General features: G+C 43.0%; 1 protein-coding gene across 5 annotated transcripts in view; it reads right to left on the reverse strand.

The window, feature by feature from the left end:
* The window catches only part of ADHFE1 (alcohol dehydrogenase iron containing 1), a 38,623-nt gene extending 18,587 nt beyond the window's left edge, over nt 1–20,036 (reverse strand). For 2 of the 5 annotated variants that reach the window (XR_012491572.1, XM_074318416.1), the window contains exons 1-10: nt 19,932–20,035; nt 13,941–13,978; nt 12,045–12,091; nt 10,732–10,785; nt 10,391–10,545; nt 10,048–10,244; nt 8,539–8,616; nt 6,887–6,992; nt 3,603–3,755; nt 2,347–2,445 (exon numbers count right to left, since the gene is read on the reverse strand). Coding sequence is in view for 4 of the 5 variants with exons in the window: in XM_074318416.1 (XP_074174517.1) it covers nt 2,347–2,445; nt 3,603–3,755; nt 6,887–6,992; nt 8,539–8,616; nt 10,048–10,244; nt 10,391–10,545; nt 10,732–10,785; nt 12,045–12,091; nt 13,941–13,978; nt 19,932–19,990 (986 nt within the window). In the remaining variant the exon portion in view is untranslated. Of the gene's footprint in view, nt 1–2,346; nt 2,446–3,602; nt 3,756–6,886; nt 6,993–8,538; nt 8,617–10,047; nt 10,245–10,390; nt 10,546–10,731; nt 10,786–12,044; nt 12,092–13,940; nt 13,979–19,931 lie in introns of all 5 variants that reach the window. The other 3 variants (XM_074318417.1, XM_074318419.1, XM_074318418.1) reach the window with 3 other exon arrangements.
* Nucleotides 20,037–21,309: the final 1,273 nt, after the last annotated feature.

Here is a 21,309-nt window from a genome sequence, read left to right on the forward strand (position 1 = left end):
CAAGGATGTAAAAGACCAATATACTGAAAACTATAAGATATTTTTAAAAGAAATTGAAGAAGACACAAAGAAATGGAAAGACATTCTGTGTTCATGGATTGGAAGAATCAACATAGTTAAAAATGGCCATATTACCCCAAGCAATATACAGATTTAATGCAATCCCCATCAAAATCCCAATGGCATTTTTAAAAGAAATAGAACAAAAAATCATCAGATTTGTATGGAACCACAAAAGACCCTGAATAGCCAAAGCAATCTTAAGAAAAAAGAACAATGCTGGAGGTATCACACTCCCTGACTTCAGCTTGTATTACAGGGCAACAATAATCAAACAGCATGGTATTGGCAGAAAAACAGACACATGGACCAATGGAGTAGAACTGAAAACCCAGAAATAAACCCACATAAATATGGACAGATAATTTTTGACAAAGAAGCCAAAACACACAATGGAGAAAAGACAGGCTCTTCAATAAATGATGCTGGGAGAATTGGAAAGCCACATGCAAAAGAATGAAACTAGACTACTATCTGGCACCGTGTACCAAAATTATCTCAATATAAATCAAAGACCTAAACGTATGACCTGAGACAATAAAATGTATAGAAGAAAATATAGGTACTAAACTTATGGACCCTGGGTTCAAAGACGATTTTATGAATTTGACCTCAAAGGCAAGGGAAGTAAAAGCTAAAATAAATGAATGGGATTATATCAAATTAAAAAGCTCTGCACAGCCAAAGAAACCATAGGCAAAATAAACAGGCAACTAACCGAATGGGAGAAGATTTTTGCAAACAACGCCTCCGATAAGGGGCTAATATCCAAAATATATAAGGAACTCATACAACTCAACAACAAAAAATGAAACAATGCTTCTAGTCTTGAGCATATCTTTAATTTATGATCATATTGTGTATTCAGTTTTAAACATTGCTTTTGTTACTTAATATAGTCTTTGTATACATTTTCCCATATAATTTTATATTCTTCTAAAACATTATTTTTAATAGCTTTATTTTGTTCATTGAGTACTGCACTTTAACCATTCAAAAACTGTTGGAAATTTAGGTTGTTTCCAAATTTTTCAATTATAAATAACATTTAGGCGAATATCCTTATGTGGAAATGCTGTGATCATATCATGATTACTTTTTTAGGCTATATTCCTAGAGGTAAAATTAGTGGGTCAAAGAATATAAATATTTTTTAAGCTCTGGGGAGACTTTGCTCACCTGCTTTTTAGAAAGGTTGTGACTGACAATCTGTGCTCCTCTCAGCATAAGAGTTTGGGGGTGACTATTTTGCTGTTCTCTCCCTAGCAAAGACCTATTCTTAATTCTCCGTGTTCACTGGTATTCATTTTTAAGGCAACAAACAAATAAAGTTCTGTTCAAAAATATGAATTCTGGGCTATTAATAAAGATTCTGATCTCTCTTTTTGTGAGAGATTAGGAGGAAAAAAATTATGTATTTGAGGTTTTAAAAATCCACAACACATGGCAAGGATGTGGAGAAATCAGAACCCACATCCACTGTTGGTAGGAATGCAAAATGGTACGGCTGCTGTGAAAAAGTCTGGAAGTTCCTCAAAATTTAAACATAGGATTACCAGCAATTCCACTCCTAGGTATACAATCAATAGAAAAGAAAACATACATCCACACAAAAACTTGTACACTCATGTTCATAGCAGCATTATTCATAAGAGCCAAAAAGTGGAAACAACTCAAATGTCCACCAACTGATGAATGGAGAAATAAAAGTGGTCTGTCCATATAATGGAATGTTATTTGGCAATAAAATGGAATGAAGTACTGTATACGCATGAATGAACCATGGAAACACTATGCTAAGTTAAAGAAACCAGACACAAAAGACCACATATTATATGATTCTATTCATATGAAATGTCCAGAATAGACAAATCTATGGAGACAGAAAGTAGATTAATAGTTGCCTGAAAGCATAGGAGGATTGGTAGGTAACAACTAAGGGGTATAGGATTTCTTTTTTGGGTGATAACATGCCCTAAAATTGATTATGGTAACAGTAACTCAGAGAATATGCTGAAAAGCACTGAATTACATATTTTAAATGGGTGAATTACATAGTGTGTCAATTATATCTCAATAAAACTGTTACCAAAAAAACCACAAAACCCCAAAATCTTTGACCTAACACACTACATTTGAATTAAGAAAATATTCCAGGACCCTAAATTAATTTTTTTTCTTTCTATACCATATTTAAATCTTACCACCTGTCCTAAATTCTAAATATTTAAAAAAATTTAAAAGCAATGACCTTAGGTGAATAAATAAAATCTCAGATTTGCTCACCACAGATGAACACCAGCATTTCCAAAGCCAATGCCAGCAAAAGCACTTGCCAAATGCATATAGGACCTTGCTTCAATATCATCAGGATTTCTGACAGCCCTGTGGATGACATAAATACCTAACAATAACACACTGACATTGGCATTTCCTACTGAATAAAGAGCTGCCTTAGGGAACGATCGGGAAAATAAGAAATGCTACTTGGTAGGAAGAAAAATTAGGCAAGTAATTCAAATGACATCTTGTCTTCTCAAGAAAAACTGAAGGTAAGCAATATTTTCTCATCAATGGTTTCAGAAAAGGCATAATAAATATCACGTCAGGCTGCTCATGTGATAAAAGCGCCAGGGGAAGCAAAGCACTGACCCTTGGATTGTGAGAGCTGCTCTAGCAAAGTGCCCTGGGACTCATTCTTCTTCTTCATTTGTCAATGACCTTGACTGCAGCTGTGAATGGACTTAGAGTAAACACATATTCGAATGCACAGGGCCCAGACTGGTTCCCCGGAGTGAGTCCCTGTCGCCTGGGGCTACCTGCAGGATACACGCAGCCCGCCCACCGTTCTTGCTGTGACATTGCCCCAACTAGGACCCACTGGAGGCCTCTCGTTATCTGTGGAAACTGCACATGTTATTTTAATATTTATTATTGTGGAAGTGGGATGTTATTGTAGGACGGGCTTTGCTTGCTCTCTGTGTCCCCAGTGCCACTTTGGAAAAACACATTCTCAAAGGTCCCTTTCAGATGCAGCTCAGCCTTCCTGCACACAGAGCTTGGAAACCCTGCCCTGGGGAGGAAGCCTGACTGCCAAGCCGACCAGTTCTCACTTGCTCTTTCACCATTTTGCCTGGAGTAAGGAAGCGTTCCTGTTACGAAATAAGAGTGCCACGGCTTTTCCCCCCTTTCTTTGGAATAGTTAGGCGTCTGTGTCTCCTTTCCAAAACCCAATGTTTGTTCCGTATTTCCTGATTAACAAGACAAAATAGTAGATGATGGAGCATGGGCCTCTCCTGTGTCCAGTTTACCCCTTCACCTCCCACTGCTGCTCTGCCAAGCCTTCTGTTCCTCTCAAACACACTGGCTGCCCGTTATCTGTACCCGCTTCTACCCAGTCAAATGCTGCCACACTCTCTGGTGGTCCCCGTGAGTCTGAAACAGCTCCATGTCACTTCCTGCCGGCTCTACTACAAATGCAGCCCAAGTCCCTTCTCCAGTGCAGCTTCCAGCTCAAGGCCAGAGGATATGGGGTGACATACCTCTTCAGATACTTAGCCACGATCCGCAGGGCCTGGACTGCCCAGATGTCACTGATGGGGTTGCTGCCCTGGTAGGCTGGCCGGGAGATGGGGTTTGAAGGGCATGGGCTCCGCATGTGGTAGGGAAGGGCCGTGTAGGACTCCAGAGCATGGCTAACAAGAAGTATTTCAAAGGCACAGGTTGAAAATAGTGTTTTTGACCTATCTGTATAAGATTACCTATGGCAAATAAATCTTTATGATGTGAAATTTTTTAAACATTTAAGTCATGAAGCAAAGCACTGACTCTAAAAAAACGATTACCTTCTAAAGTATACTTACTATTTTATTATACGTCGCATTGATCAAATACCGTCTTACCCAAGGAGTTCATTTATTACACTAGCCTCCTAATAAGAGCGCGATGCAGTGTGTGAGAACAGTAAACCTGGGGTCATCTGCCCAGGTGTAAATTCTGGCACCAAATCTTCCTGCTGCGGGCATGGGGGGAGTCACCACCCTCCCTGTGATTCTAAGACAGGAATAAATAATAGTACATCTTCACGGTGCAACTGTGAAAATTGAGTTGACACATGTAAAGGACTTAGCATATTGGACCAGCACATTATAAAACTTATAAATCACCATTATTATTAAATCTTGGCCTGAAAGAAATGCCAATTCTTTTTCCTTATGTGACCTAAATTCAGGGTTGACTATTTCAGGACCCAAGCTTCAGCGTTTCTTCCACCTGCTGGCTTGCTACCGATTCTAGGTAATCAAGTGCTGAAGATAAGAGTAAGCATAACCATCTAGATCAATGATGCATTGGGAACAAATGTAAGATGAACTATTTTTTGCATGAATTAGAATTTTCATTCTTCAATTGGAGAATTTATTCTCTTCTACATTTGAGAAGCAGCTAACATTGGTTGAACAAAGCATTAGAACTTAACCAAAAAATCAGCTGGTCGACAGAAGCTATGGCTTTGTGGTTCTAAACAGAGAATCTGTGGGTAACGTAAGAATGAGGTGTCCACGTGGCCAGGATGGGGTGGCAGTGAGTCTGCTGAGGTCCAGAGTCCAACCTCTGCCCTGCATGCATCTCGAGTCTGGGCCCAGGAGCAGCTCTGTCTCTCAGCGGCACATTCACCGAATGGCACTCACAGAAACTACACGTAAAACCTAGAAGTCCGATGATTGATTTGCAACAAGAAACGTAACTGCTGAGGGGGACAGACGCTTGAGTCTTCCAGATGCCACCTTTTCTCCCTGCTGGCAAGTCCTATGGATGCTAATTTATGACCAGAAGGCCCATAGAGTCCTAACTAGGGAGATTGCCTCTAAGGTTGAGTGGATGGGTGTGTCCACCTTCAGAACAGGCCACTGGGCCACAGGGGCAGATTCTTCAGGCCAGGTGTTCTCTCCCTTGGACAATATTTGGAAGGGCAACTATCACCATTCTTCCTCCTGAGCCCACTCCCCCGTCTGACTGACAGTGAAGTCTTTGGGCCTGTGAATCATTCACTTAAAGGTGACTGCTTTCGTCCATTAAATATTTATTATGCAGTTTCCAGTTAGGGAGGGTAATCTTATTTCCCTCATTTCCAAGTTGTTAGGGGAGAAGTCTTCAAAGTACTGATAACAATGACCAGGATGGAGTTGAACACAATTTTTTCCAGTTTCTTGAAGGCAGTGCAACGTATTGAGTAAAGCAGACCATGAACTTGGGTCGACCTGGGCATGAATCCTAACTCGGCCACTTCCTGCTTGTGTGAAATTCATTCAATGGGTATTCATTGAATACCTATGATGTGACCGCCACTGTGTCAAGGGGCAAGGAGGGATAAGGAAGATGGTCCTGTCCTCACCAAGCTCACAGTGCACTGAGGGAGAGATGCATGTGAAGAGAAGGGTGTCTCAGAAGCAATGTATAGGCCCCTCTAGGGGGAAGAGCAAAGGATAGAGTGGTCAGTTGTGCTTGAGGAGAGGGAAGGGGAGGGTCAGCAAAGACTCCATCAGAGAGAGAATGCTCCGGTGGACATGAAAGATGAGTTACCCAAGCAGATAAAGAACTGAGCTTTGGGGACAGTCCAGTGCCAAAGGAATGTGGCCTTTGGACAGCAGGCATGGAAAGCCATGGAAAGACCTATAAGGTAGACTTACGTGTGTGTGTGTGTAGTGGCCATATTGCATTCTGAAAGCTTGGTGAGGCCAGTGAGGAGGACAGATGGAAGGACTATGGGATGGCAGCAGGGAGATTGATGAGCGAACGACCACAACGATCAGGGCAAGAGCTGGGGCGGGCCTGAACCAAGGCGGAGCAATGAGGCCCGAGAGGAAACACATACGAGAGAAATTCAGCAAGACCAGGGGGAGGACCTCCTGGCTGGTGTGGGCATGAGAGAAAGGAGACACTCATACTGAGTCCTGCACTCACTAAGTTAAGGGACTCAGGAGGAGAAGCTGTGAGGTGTGTGTGGGGGGAAGGGGGGTAGAATTAAGAGCATGATCGGATTTCATCAAATTTAAGATGCCATGCATTATAAGATGTACCATTTAAAAAACAAAGGTACCACTGAGGAAGAACACTATACCGCCATGCCACAGATTTTAAGGTATGTTCTGATTTTAGAGATGTTAGAATGTGAAAAAATATGCACGTACAGATGGGTGAAAGAGGGCAGTTTGGGACATGCTGAATGTGACTTGCCGTGGGACCTCCGGGAGTGAGGCCGCTGGGATGAATGGCCTGGAGCTCAGAAGCGAAGTCTGGGGTAGAAACGCTGATTAGGAAGCCGGAGCACATGGCAGCTGAAGGCTAGGCAGCATCGTTATGACGCGCGCAAGTTACTCAGCATCTTGAAGCGAGTTCTCTTTTTCGCCAGGTACAGAGCTGTGGATGATGCATGGAATGTGCTGACATGGTGAGCACGGTTCAGCTCATAGAACGTCAGCTCCCTTTCCTGCCGTCTCGCGTGTTTTGACAGCCCTGGGCATTCTCTGGTTAGCGTGGCCATAGAGACAGGCCAGCTCCAACTGCTCCTTTTGCTACGTCCCTGTGGCTGCAGCCGTGGCTGGGGTGGTCCATCCCGAACAGCAGGTTTGTGGCTCACCCATGGCCTCACTGACTTAACCATCTTTACAGCTTCAATAGTTTCATGTAGGCAAGGGGATAATACAGCCAAAGCTGGGGCTGCTGTGGAGTACTAATCCATGAATGCTTAGAAAGTAATTTCAGCAAGAAAATACTATCCGTAGACCCAGGTACTGACAAAGCCCCTATGGGTGGCACCTGTACCTACCAAAGCACATCGAAGCCACTGTTGGCGACCACCCGGGCAGGCATATGCAGGGTGTGCAGAGGGTCAACCAGTCCCAGCGTGGGTTTGATGGCTCGGGAAGCAATGCCTAAGACAGGGATTTTCAATAGAGGTTATAGATAATGGGGTCCATTTAAAAACATTAAATAACTTTAGGATAAGAAATTATCCTAAAAATAAAAAATCTGAGACAAGATTCATTCTCCTGTATACAAGTGGCCAGGAACAGTGGAAAGAGATTGGGAATCAGAAACCTGGCTTTTTCAGTGGAGCTGAAGCTCCTTCAGGTTCGAAAGAGCCAAGTGTGAGCATGTCTTCCCAAGTCCAGGTTGAGTGACGTCATTGGCTCTGATGGGAGTATTTACACCACAGAAATTGGCAAAGACTACAAATCAGGGCTTATTTACTTATTAGATTCCAGAGAACTGGTTTACTAGCATGCCACTGGTTCGGTTCCTTGCTCTGCAACTTACTGTGTGTCTTTAGGTAAGTCACTTAGCCTCTCTGAATTCTCTATGAGATTAGACTATACCATCACAGGGCCTCCACCCCTCACAGAACTGTTTAAGGATCACATTAGATGACATGAAAAATTCTTTTAAAAAAACAAACACAAAACTGTAGGGGTGGCCGGATGGTTCAGTTGGTTAGAGCGCGAGCTCTTAACAACAAGGTTGCAGGTTCAATTCCCACATGGGATGGTGGGCTGCGCCCCCTGCAACTAAAGATTGAAAATGGCAACTGGACTTGGAGCTGAGCTGCGCCCTCCACAACTAGATTGAAGGACAATGACTTGGAGCTGATGGGCCCTGGAGAAACACACTGTTCCCCAAGATTCCCCAATAAAAAATTTAAAAAAAAAGGATGCATTTAAAAAAACCAACAACAACTGTAAGGTAGAGTTTAAGTGTTGATAACTATTATTATCTTAACAATGTCAAAGGATAATGTAATTTAATTTTAAAAAGAGAAGTTACTACAAATGTGTGGTTGAGCATCAATTTATTCTGCTACAAAGGCCTAGAAGAAGAATATTGAGCCAGACTCAAAGAGAGGGACATTTCTGCCACCTTCGCTGAGAGTCAGAGTGGAAGAGAGGATAAAAATGATGAAGAGGATGGAAAGCAGAACAGTTGTTATTCAGGAATGGGGCTGGAGGGATTGACTAGGAAGGAGCAGGAGGGAACATTCTGGAATGATGGGGACGTTTTGTGTCTTGATTGGGGTGGTGGTTACATGGATGTCTATGTTTATCAAATTCCATCAAACCAGACTCTTAAGATGGAGGCATTTTATTATATAACATTATGTCTCAATGACGTTGATTTAAAATATAACAAAGGTGTCCAAGAAAGGAAGGACCATTTGTCATTGACATACAAGTCACTAACTTGGGCAGAAAAATGGCCAATCGAGATTCATGGCATTTCAATATGCTTTTGTAGGTAATTCTCAAAAAGAAGTTCATTAGATGGTTTCTTATTTTTATATATACTTGAAAAAAGAAAGAAAATGTACATATATATGCATTTCACTCCATAATTCCTTGATTGTGAAGTATTAGGATTAAAGCAAAAGGGGTGGGGTTAAAAGGTAAGAGAATGTTTTTAAAAGTTAAAGGGCAAAATTCTTACCAATTTTTACTTTCAAGTGTTCATAGTCAAAAATGGCAACTCCAGTAGTTTCACTCCCGGTTCCTGAAGTAGTTGGGACTTGAACAAAATAATATTAATTTTAATACAACATGTAAATAAAGGTCGGTGGAGATACTTAGGAAAGAAGGAGCAAAGTTAGAGAAGGAAGCTTTGCAGCCCCCGTTGCTTGTATGATGTCTATTAACATGTATGTATGTTTCACATGTATGTCTGCATCTGCATTAACATGTATGGATAACAGCATGATGCTTGTGTTGGCAAGCACGTATGATGTCCATGTCTGCATTACATGCATGCATGTGTAACATGTATGTGCGGTTTGATGTGTATGTGATGCCTGTACCTGTGTTAACATGTGTGTATGATGTCCATGACTGTATTAACACGTATGTAGGTTTAACATGTACGTGTAATGTCTGTTTCTGTAGTAACAGTGAGGAGCGCTGGGAACCTCGGGCTCCTCGGTGCCAGAGCTTAAGCAGCTGCAGTTGGGGATCCCAACGCAGGCCGCTGGGCATCTCCAGGAAGAAAACTCCTGTTTGCCTCTCTAAAGACGTCTTCATGCCCTCTTGGCAGCAAGCACAGTAATGCTCTGCCTTCGCTGGGCTCGTGGCTTGGTAGGTCTGTCAAGTTTGTCTCCCCAGAGGGTTCCACTTGCCAGACATCAGTTATGCTGCCCCCTGCTGACTGCTCACTCACATCACAGCAGTTCATTGGACATGAACTCATCCGCATCCCATCACAAGGCCCATTCACAATGGGGGCAGGAGAGGGGGAGAAGAGAGACGACAAGGCATTAAACTGATACTTCCCAGTTATCAGTTAGCTTATTTCAGCCATAAACTTTAAATAGTCATAAGCTAACAGCCATAAAATGAGAGGGAAGAAAAGACAGAAAAATCCCAAGGTCTGTGTGAAACACACAAGCTATTCTGATTTGGATTTGCGCGGCTGTGCCCCTCCTAGCAGCTACAGAGCAGATGTCACCCAGAGCGACGCAGCCGTGCTGGCCACATGTTCCAGGGCAGACACGAAGCCTCAGGTCAGCTGAGGGGCCATTATGTGGGAGAAAGGGTTGAGTCAACACCAGAAAAATAATAGTGAATGTTCCCTTTAAACTCCACAGCGGCTGGGAGCATGGGACAAAACAAAGTGGGGTTTAGAAGAAACACCTTGTGAAACCGGCAGAGGGATCTATTAAGTAAATGATGACCATCCCCCTTCCTTCAAATAGTGCTTTCATAGCTTTAGTCTGCAAACTTTCCTACCACTGACCCAATTGTCTCGATCAGTGCAATAATGAAGATCAGAATTTTACCATAAATGAATTGCTATCTGTTTTGCCCTCCCAATGAGGTACTACACTGAAATGAAGAGATCAGAAAGCTTCGGAAACATCTACCCTAAAATTCCTGGCTTGCATCTTTCCTAAGGCCTTTTGCCAACTGTGAAAGAAAACAAATAAACAAGCAAACAAACAGTCTTTACCTGCAATCAGAGGCTTAAGAGGCACAGACACGGGCTTCCCCTTCCCAATGGGGGCACTGACATAATCTAGGATATCGGAGTGAGGGCTGGAGGCATACAGGTTAGCAGCTTTACAGGTGTCCATGGTGGAGCCACCACCCACGGCAACGTAGGCGTCAAAAGCTCCCTTTCTGGCAAACTCAATAGCTTCCATGAAGCTTAGAGAAGGGAAAATAAAAGCCATGATGTCATACTTTTCAGAAATACATTGCCATGCCATTAAGTAAGGCTTGGGACAAGTTTTACGCCAACAGTGATAATATGTTGGCTTCCACGTAAAGTAAATAACAACGATAAAAAATACCTTTTATCGGTTGGTTCCACCCTCACATTATCATAAACCTTAAAGTTTATGCCATTCTTCATTAGGGAATCCATAACTACTTGTACAGGAGGAAGCTGGGAAAGGTTCTTGTCTGTCATCAAACAAACATTCTTAGCACCCATGTTTTGTAGGTCCTACAGTAATGAAAATAATTTATACGTTAGGTTTGATTGCACTAGAAACATAATAGACACTTCTGGAAAGCTTAACATTGAACATTTAAAAAACAACAACCACAAAGGACTCAACTGTTGTCACTTTGCTCTTTTCAAAAAGATATATAACCTCTACAGTAGACTCTAGAAAACTTAAATACTTGCCATTCCCACTTCCTTTGTAACTCCTGCTCCATATCTAATATTTGAAACAGCCATCTGAAAAAAAAAAGGTATACGTGATGGGTGTATTAGAGATTTGACCATTTCATTTCTAAAAGCCTGAAATGGTTCCTTTGGAGAATAAAGTATTTATTCAATAGCATGGCCTTCCAGGTCACCCCTATCTGGCCTCAGACTCATCACACTTCTTTAAGCAAACCTTGGCTCTAGTCACTTTGGAATTATTTACCTTTTTCCAAATTCATCATAAACTCTCAATTGTTCCCTCAGCTTGAAATGCCTCCATATCTAAGTTACCTCTCAAATTTCTTATTTTCCAATTTAAATGTTGTTTATTCCTCGTGTATTTTTCACTCCCTTCATTCACTCATCCAACCATTCATCTATCCAACTACTGTTGCATGCATGTACCCATCCATCCATCCATCCATCCTCTTACCCACCCAAAACTACTGAGTACCTGCTATATTCCAGGCACTGTAGTAGGCTCTGGTAATACAACTACTAACAGGAGGAACACGGCTTCACAAAGTTTACAGCTGAGAGAAGAGCTTTCATATTGATGGATGATGGGTCACTTTTGTCTCAAAGACATTTTGTTTGATCCACATTATGTTTAGATTTTTTTTTTTGAATTGGCTAATAACTCTTAAAAGTCAGGATTAAAAAAAAATCCAATGTGACTATGTCTCTTAAATAACTGGGCTACACCGAGCCTGCATTCCTGGGGGGCAGCAATCACGGGGGGCTGACTGGAGGCCGCACCTTTCAGATGGGCCTGGGCTCTCAGTGAACTCAGCACCATCCTCACCCAGCCTGCTCAGGGGCAGGTTGATTGTTAGGCCCCTGGTGACATGGACTTTATGATTCCTGAAATAGGAGGAGGCCGGGATTTAAACAAATAATTATATAAATACGGTGTGATAAAAATTCATCAGAATTAATTGTTCATTTATTCTTGTGTCAAAAGATTACCTGGCCCTCTTTTGAGATAGTTATAACTACAAAGCTAAAGAAGATTTAGCATACAACATATATAAATTGCAGAGTTTGTAGAACTGGGAATTTGTCCTACTTTAACAGCTATACAGAAGACAGTATGGTAGACATGACTCATGTTTATAGTTCATTATCCTAATAAGGTACTTTCCTAAATAGGGCCTGATCAAATAATGAGATTAGGGAACATCAATTAATAACAGATTTTAAATGAGATAATAATGCATTAGCAAAATACTCTAGTTGTATTTTTTTCAGGTCATTCATAAAAGAAAGAATAGACTGATTAAATTTACCTCAAAGGCGTAATCTGTTGTTTTCCCATAAGGTGAAAATCCAGGAGCTAGAAATGTAAAACTTAGCATTAGAATAGGTGTCAAAAATAAAGCAAAGCATTGTCATTTGACAGTAAATCGGTAGCCCAGCAGTGAACACCAGCAGTAAACATAAACATCTCCCCTGAACCCTTACCTAAACTATATTTTTCAGGTTTCATTGTTGTATATCAAATTAAACCTCAATTTTAAGAGAATGTAATGCTAACTTGATGCTGATTGTGTGAAAACAAAGTTACTTAGAATATTTTCTCCTTTGAAATTAAAATATACTTTTGAAAACATGATGTGTAAAAATCTTCCAGAAAAAAAACCCTCTAGACTCTACAGATGGGTTATTGTTAGAGAAAAACTATTAGTAAATTCAGTAATTAGAGTCCTGCTTACACCTCTTATAGCAACTGTGACCATTTGTTTAAGATTTTTTTCCCATGGATGTTACTTAACACAGTGAGATATTTCTATTTCTCATGCTGATACATATAAAAATTTTAGTTTTCTTTGTGAGATTTAATAAAAAAATTTATAAACTGATTATTTCTTTGCAATGTATCTGGTTGCAATTATGGCAAAAATGATAATTCTGTGATACTGGAACAATAAGAGGGCCCCGTTAAATGAATTTTATCCTTGTTTTTATTGATTTTTTTTCTATCAGTCCTGGTTATGACTATAAGATTGACAAAAAGTCTACTGAACAATTTTCACTACCATTTTTTTTTTTTGAAAGTAAAAGAGACCACCACTAGACAACAATCTATCTTCACTTTCCTGAGGGCGAGGGTATCCTTAATCAAAATTTAAATTTCTTTGATTACTACAGGCTTTAAAGAAATAATCTATTACTCCTGTGAGTAAAGTTTAGAAGACATAAATTGGATCCTATGAAAGAGACATTATCTTTCCCTAAATTACTAATTTTATTCCCCCCAAATAGAAAATTCCTGATTCTTTGCTGAAACCAAGTCAGAATTGGAGAAAACCAACTGAAGACGTTTGCACATGAGGGCCTGAAGGCTGGGCATGCTTCTGCGTGGCAATGGCTGTTCATGAATGGGGGGTCCCCTGGCTTGTCCTTAAGGCTGAGTCACTCCACCGGCAGGCACAGCCCTCAGTTAGTTTATCTGCTCTACTCCCCGCCAGGCTTCTCTGCGGTGGGGGTGTTGGGGAGGTTGCTTAGGATTCTGCATGGCCAGACCCCCTCCTTTCTATCCCGTGCTACACTGTTCAGATTTGACCTTTCCTTCTAAGAGGTGACATCAGTGTTTGTGTCAGTAATTCATGTGACAGACATTCTGAGGACACACTGAGGTGATGATGGGCTTCCTGCTGCTCTGTGGACAATGGAGTTGGTACAGATTAAGATGTCTGTGGGAACTGAAAACTTTTGTCATTATTTTGAATTATTAAGAAATAGAAGTTACTTTAAACATTAACACCTGTAAGTTTTTTCCTTCTAGGAACCACCTTGTTCTTTAGCCTCTTTCTTTTTCGAGATGTATTAGAGACTTGCAAAGATTTCATCTTGATGAATTCTGTTTGATGAACTCAGACAATCTTAAAATCCTACCCATACCACCATTTTCAGCTTTGGCATATAATTCTATTTAGAACAAACATTATAAATAGTATTAAATATGTATTTGAGCCAAACACATAATCAGTAACATACATTTAGCTAACATCATAGAATTAGAACTACGTATTACCAATTTCAAACGAGAAGATAATCATTTTTATCAACCTTCTCATATCCCTTGATTTTCTTTGCTTTCACCCTTTGTCCAAATACATTATAAATGCCAACTGTGGAAGTGGAAATTGGGGCCAGTCTGAAAACACAGAATGTATTATTACCTTGGGAGTAAGTATGCGAATGAGTTGGGCACTGGCATCTAGAGAAAAGAAAAAAAATGTAAAGTGAAACTAGAAAACCCAAAGATAAGAAGCCTTAAAGTAACCCATTTTGAAGTCTATCTAGTCTTAAGATGCCATCAAAGTAGTAGCTATTGGCAAACACTGTATATAGAAGAAAACAGAAATCACCATGGACAAAAAGTTGACTGAGAGTCTTTCCAGTGTTGTAGGTCCATTCTTTCATGAATTATTCAAGCAGTATTTAACAACTGCCTACGGGTAGCTGAGACGAACATCCTAGGACTACAAGTAAGTTTAAGGTGGGGTCCCTGGTCTCGATGGGGTCCCTAGTTTCCTGGTTTCCTTGTTTCTATGAGGTCCCAGCTCTTACTAGGTTAGGAGTTTTGACTGAAAGGACCCACAGTTAACTACTCTCGCACCTAATCTCCTCCCATCCTCCCTTTTCCCCCCACTCCAGGTACTTTCCTGTATTTTCCCAGGGTCTTCAAGGTGTTTAATTTTTCTTCAGACAGGTTCTGGGCCTGTCCCTCCCTGGGCCTGCAGGCCTCGCTGGGTACCACCTTGAGCCTCCAGTCCTTTCCCTGCCAAGCTTCAGGGACCAGGGACCACTGCCCTGTGTCCATCCCCTCTCTGCCTAAATCGCACTCACACCTGTCCCTTTCTTCGTACCAAATCCCTTACTCTTCTCAGTCTCAGTCTGCTTCTCTGCCCTTGCCTTCCGTATCCCTTCCCTGTGCTGGTCACCTCCGAGATCTTGGACAGTCCCTTCTCTGGCTTCCCTTTGTCCTGCTCACTGAGTGTTGCGAGAGGGTTTTATGTTTCTAATTGTTCCCCGGGGGACCTTGTCATAGTTGGGTCCCCATGGCTATGTGAGTGTATAACCTTCCCTCCCCCACTCAAATTTGGAATGAAAACATCTGAGGGGGAAGATGGGGAAGGAAGGAAAAAGGTTGAACTCCATGATGGTCATGATCTCAAAAACAGATTGGGGAAGTCAGAACCGCGCGGCGGTGTGTGCACGACCGCGACTCAAGGCTGCCATCTCGTGGGCGCCGCTGAGAACGCCAAGTGCTAAGTGTTTTCCCAGGAGCATCCCCGCTGGTCTGATCCAGCCGCAGGCTCCAATGAAAGCAGGCTAGGCCAAGGTGTTCTTTTCCACAGGTGGGCTTTACGCCTCCCACAAGAGAAAAGAGGCAAAGGGAAGAGGAAAAGCAAACGCAAAGCTTTCCAATGCCCAGAGCCAGCGGGAGAACACGCACCCACCCGTTTTTACATTTTTCAGGCTCTAAGGCTACCTCAGTTGCTCATTCCTTATTTGTGCTTTGAATCACATCCTCTCTTGCCATCTTGGGATCTCCATCTGTCCTGTATTTCCTATTCTCCCCACTCACTCAATGCGTGTTATATCGTATTTATTAGTTTCATGCTTAAAACTTTCAACCTCTTGCCCCTTGGCTTGCTCACTCTGTTTCTCCCCTTCTGACCTCTATCTGCTGGTTCCATTTCCTTGCCTCCCACACATTCCTTGGCCCCCTGAAATCCAGCTGCTCTCTCCATCAGTTCCAGCTTTCCTGCTGTGTCCTTACATCTCAGACCCCCTAGCACCTTACTCTCACAGCCTTGAACACTGTGGGTCACCCCTCTTTGGGTGGCTGAAACACTTTTTTGGCTTCCAGAACTCCTTGCTCACCTGGGTTTCCTCTAATTATTCTTCCTTTAGCTTCTTTTCCACTCTGCTAATTCCTTAAATGTTGGATTCTATCCTGGGCTCACCCCTCACCCTTTATAGCCAACCATGCATCAAGGCCCCAAATATTTCTCTACCCAAACCCATGCACTTCTCTGGGGCCCCCTTCCACTCGCTGGTTCTGGTGTCATCTCACCTGGATTGCTGTGGAGTTCCTAACAGGCTTGGCTCCACCCTTCTCACACTGTGGTCTGGGGCATATTTCCAATGATGTCACTCCCTTGTTTCAAAGTATTTCAAATGCTCCTCAAGGCTCTTAGGATAAAGCTCAGACCTGGGTGTGCCTCACTGGCCCGGTTAACCTCTCCAGCCTAGCCCCCCATCTCTGGCCATCCCCGGGGTTGGGCTCTTAAAAGATTAATTTTGTTCTTTTCTTTTAATCGGCCATACAGTTTATCTCTTGCTTCCATAATTTTGTCCTTGTTATGTTCGCTGTCTGGAACATACTTCTGGGCAATTAGGTTCTTTCTCGTTGTCAGTTCAGATGTGGCTTCCCTAAGGCCTGGGCCCTGGGTAGACACCTTCTCTCTGTGGTCCATAGTACCTGTATATCCCTCCCCATTAAAACTGTAATCAAACTCTGTTGCTGGTGCCCCTTTCCTGTTTCCATCTTCCTTGAGATTATAAATTTTGTGGTAATGGGGCAAGAGGTACCTTAGCTCACAACTTTATCTGCAGCGGCTAGCATGGGCCCGGCACAAAGTAAGCCCTAATCCTGAGTGAATGAATAAATAAAGAAATGTAGACATTTACCATCTCTTGACCTTCTTCTCTCTTTTCCTGGTGAGCAAAGACACAGAGCCTGACCTGGGGGAGGGGAACAGACTGTGGGCTCCCCCACTTTCGTAGGATGGCCTGAAACCACCGATGGGCTCCTTTGCACCCCTCCTGAGAAGCCGCAGAAGCCCGTCAGAGCAAGCCCCTCATCTGCCCAGCTCCTGGCTCCGGTCCAATCATTCTGGCTTCTTTCCTTGTATCACTGACAGACTGGCTGTGCTCTTGGCAAAGGCCAAGCCCTCCCCTGTGCACTAAATCTCAGGTCGCTCATCTACTCAAGGACACAACTACCAGCAGTCCTTCCTTCTCTCTCCTGCATCATCCAAATTTCCCTCCCAATCCATCTTATCCATCAGTAGGAAACTGTCATTTTTTTCCATTTTATATGAAAAAAGCAAACAACTTCCTCTTCCCTCTCCTGATGCCGCCCCCACCTCTCTCCTTCCCTTTAGCTGACTCTCTTCAATTTCTTTTCTCTCATTGTCGCTGGGACCTCTTTCAATCAGCCTTTGCCCCGTGACTCCAGTGACAAGCTTACCGGGTCACCAATGCCCCCCACCTTGCTAATTTACCACTCAGTCCTCAGTTCAGGCCACATCTTACCTGACCTGTCAGCAGGCTCACTCCTGTTCACTCCCTCCTCGGTGGAAAAACTCCTCTGTTGACCTCCAGGACCACTCTCTGGTTTTCTTCCCACTGCACTGGCTGCTCCTGACCTTGTTTCTTTTTATGCTTGAGTCTGAATGCTGGTGGGTCCTAGGGTTCTGACTGTGGATGCTTCTCTTCTTTCCACACTTACTCCCTGAGGGACCTCACCTGTCTCATGACCTTGAGTACCTTGCCCCATCTAAAAGTGGCCACCACTTGCATAGTCAACAAGTATTTTATCATGTGGCTTCTAAAATACTCAGCCCCAGCAGACTTTCCCCAGATTAAATGTGAGCCGTGATGCCATTTCCCAATTTTCCAAGACGTTTATTTAAAATCTCCCACGTTTAAATGCTTACCCTATGAAATGAATGAACATGTACAGAACAAACAAAGCACCATTTTGCTACTCCTACTATGACAGTGCTACTCCCCACGACTTCATTCTCAGCCCTTTTCCTCTGGTTTTAGTTTGCCAAGGCCTTTGCTTGCACACTGTAGGGAAGATGTTGAGGAAAATTTGCCTTCACTGGCTGCTGTCTATTAGCTTTTGTCTGTTCCTGCATATGAGGTGATTTCTGTGCCGTGATCAGGGGTTGAGTAAATTCCCCCTTTGGTCTCATTTTCCCCTGCAGGAGAGACAGGAGATGAGGTTGCAATTGCCCCTTCTGTCTCATTCCCCACAGGGGAGATATGAGAGATGTTGCTTTCTGTCTGTCTCTTCCGCATCAGCAGATGAAATGAAAAAGTCACCAAATTGTATCAAAATGGCTTGTATCAAAACGATGTTAACAGGCACATCACCAGGCCTTGTTGCTTACCCGGATGAACTAGCCCTTCAGCCCGATGGACAACATTCATATCACTGACTGCAAAACCCTCCTGGAACTGGCGATTCCTTGAGAGGGGAGGTCCGTGATACACATGGATGAGATTTCAACTCACTCCTGAGTTCCAGAACAATATATTCAGTTCCCTGCTGGGTATCTTCATCCTGATATACCTGAGGCATGTCCAATTCAAAATGCCCAAGACTGCAGTTATTATCTTCCTTCTAAAGCTAACCCTTTTACCATTCCAATCTTGGTAAATTGCCCACCAGTTACCTGATGTTCCAGACAGAAAGCTCAATTTCTTCTGTCTCATTGATCAGATGCAAAATCCTGCTGATTCTTACCAACTCCTCAATATTTCTTGTATCTATCCTTGTACTAGCTGCCGCTCCTTGGTGCTCGAAGCCATCAATCACCTTTTAGCTGGAGCACTATAATTACCTCTAGTCTTTCTTCTGCACTCTACACTGCCACCACAAAGCTGTCACATAATTCTAATTATGCCACACTCCTTTGTCATGCAACCATTCCAAAAACATGTTCTACATGACACTGGTTCCAAGGGATATGAATGGTGTTGCTTAATAAAAAGTTCTATGATGACAGATTTAGAACAAAGTTTAATTAAATACACCTAACCTTTCCCCCACCACTACCAGACTTCTCAGAGCCCTGCATGTACCAATGTATATCCTGACTTTCCAAGAGAGCTATGCAGCGGTGAGCAGTTTCCCAAACCTATGTGTCCATGGAATTCTATTTTCACGGGCCTTTCAAGATATTAGTGTTTCACAGTGAGAACTATTGCTTCCATAACTTTTCATTACCCATAGGACACAATTCAAATTCCTTAGCATAGGACTGAGAACAAAGACTGCGAATCCAGAATATCTGGGTTCAAATTATGGTTGTGCCATTTGCTGACTGTGTGACACTGAACAAATTCTTTTTCTCCATGCCTTTATTTTTTTATCTGTAATATGAGGATATAATACAATATTGCATAGGATTGTTGTAACGATTAGTTACTAGTAACAGTATGCAGTACACGTAAAGAGTGTGGGACTGTGCCTGACACCTAAGTGCCCCATAAGTTTTATTTTCTTATTCATGGTCTTTCACCATCTGTCTTCTCCATCCTCACCTCCTCCTATGAAGGCAGGTCCATATTTGAACTACTTTTAGATGCTGGAGCTTCATCTCTTGCCTCTGGTGCTGCGCTTCCCTTGGCCTGAAATACCTCTCTAGTCTCTCCCCCTCCCGTCCCCCTCACCCCCGCTTATTTACCTCCCCGTTTGCGTGAATATTTCCATGTTTTCCCAGGCACTAGTGCACTTGGACAGTCAACAAGTATTTTATCATGTGGCTGCCAGGTACCCGCATTTCTAGAGGGCAAGTCTGACATGTCATAACATTTAACACCCTGTACACGCCAGGGAGTGCAGCTCCTGGTGACTTCTCACGTCCACCTTTTTCTTCTACACCCTCTGTCTGCTGCATTCCGTATTGGCCCGCCCGTTTTACAAACGCTGTCCCCTCATCGATATCCTACTAGACTTTAAACTGCTCCAGGGTCTTTCGTCTTTGTCTCCCCGGCACCTAGAATAGTTGGCACATAACATGCACACAATATAAATGTGTTGATTGGATACATAAATGCGTCTGGGTCACTATGTTAAGCCCTCCACTGCCTGCCAGGACGTGGGACCAGGCACTGTCCTCTCTGGGCCGTAGCTTCCTTAACCGCAGAACAGGGTGAAACCTGTCCCAAGCGCGGTGCGTGTGGCACCGCAGTGTGACAACGCGGTCCTGCACCACTTGCAGCGGGCGCTGGACCCTTCCCCAAGTTCTTGAAAGCAACCAGAGGAAGGATGCGCGGGGCCCGGGCGGGTCACACCCAGTGGGGCTGCGTGGGCACGGCGGCACCCTCCGATCCCCTGCCCGCCCGCCGGGCCCTGCACTCACGTAGCGCGTTGCAGTTGCCTCAGCAAGTGCGCGACCCGAGAGCGGGCGGCGGCGGCCATGGCTGCGAAGGCGTCTCCCGTGGCCCCGCCCCCTGCGCCGACCAATCCCAGCCGTGGCCTCATCCTCCCGCCCACTCGGCAGCGTCTGTGCACCCCCTATGCTAGGTGCCCTCCGCCCAAGCTTTAGCTTTCAGTGGCTCAGGACCCCCTTTCCCACGGGTCAAACCTCAACTGCTCCAGCTGCGGTCTCACCATGCACCTCAGAAATTGCCGTATAGATAACTGCTCCGTAGGGTCTGAAGTCTCTACTTAAAACCCACTATGTGACACGTGGGGAAAGGGAGAAACTAGGGTATTCTCTTCCCACTGATTTCCTTTTGAATGCTATTCTGCCTTCTTATTTTCAGAATAAATTAAGACACTGCATTTAAAGTTTTAACAGTAAACAAGACCCTTGCAAAAAGCCCCAGGACCCTTTTTTACAGGGCCAGTGTTGTGTCCAACTGTTAAACCCAGAAAGTCTCAAAACAAAAACAGACAATTCCCAAACAAAACAGCAACAAACCTGCCCCCAACCCCGAACCCCCTAGTTAATACTTTAAAAGGTTAAATGCTCTGTGGATGGCTTGGCTTTTGAAGTTGTTCTCGATTGCATTGAACAGTTTCATCAGTAGTTAAAACTTCCCATGATTACACTATGCTTTTGGAGGGCTCAGCAGCCCCAGTGCACCTTGTTCCAGGGGCAAAGTTCATCAATGATCAACCTGGCAAAGTTCAACTTGTAACTTAATCAGAAAGTCTCCTAAAATAGTAATGACTGAGCAAGTGTTTTAAGTAACTTATTATATCTGAACATTTTCTTTCATAACAATTTCTAAAAGTAACCTTATAAAAATGAGAGCATACTGAAAAGAAAAAATGAATTCCCAATTTTAATTTCCTATTGTCAGATCAAACAGAGTGAAGTCCACTCAACTCTAATAGCAGCAAAAACAACCCCCTAACCCCCTCAAATCCAGGGATCTAGATCTACTATGAATCCTTTTCAGGAGATATTTTTTACAGAGTTGAGTTACTGAGATGAATTAGGGGAGAGATCCAGAATAGTGAAACATTTCACCTCCTAAACAAACCAGCTCAGATGAATCAAGATGTTTCAGTTATGGATTTTGTGGGTTTTCTCTTCCCCAAAACAGACCCTATTTGAACCTTTACAAAATCAGGGACATAAATGTTGACAAAGATTTAAGTATTTTCTGGATTAATGAGGATTATTACCCTGTTATTAGTTAAGCTTTATCATTTATAGCAAATCAGTGTTTTCAGTGTTGAAAAGCATGACTCTTTTCAGACACACCAGTTACACTTTCCATATTTGA

Source organism: Rhinolophus sinicus, linkage group LG14 (assembly GCF_036562045.2).
Source record: "Rhinolophus sinicus isolate RSC01 linkage group LG14, ASM3656204v1, whole genome shotgun sequence".
In the NCBI taxonomy this organism is placed as follows: Eukaryota; Metazoa; Chordata; class Mammalia; order Chiroptera; family Rhinolophidae; genus Rhinolophus; species Rhinolophus sinicus.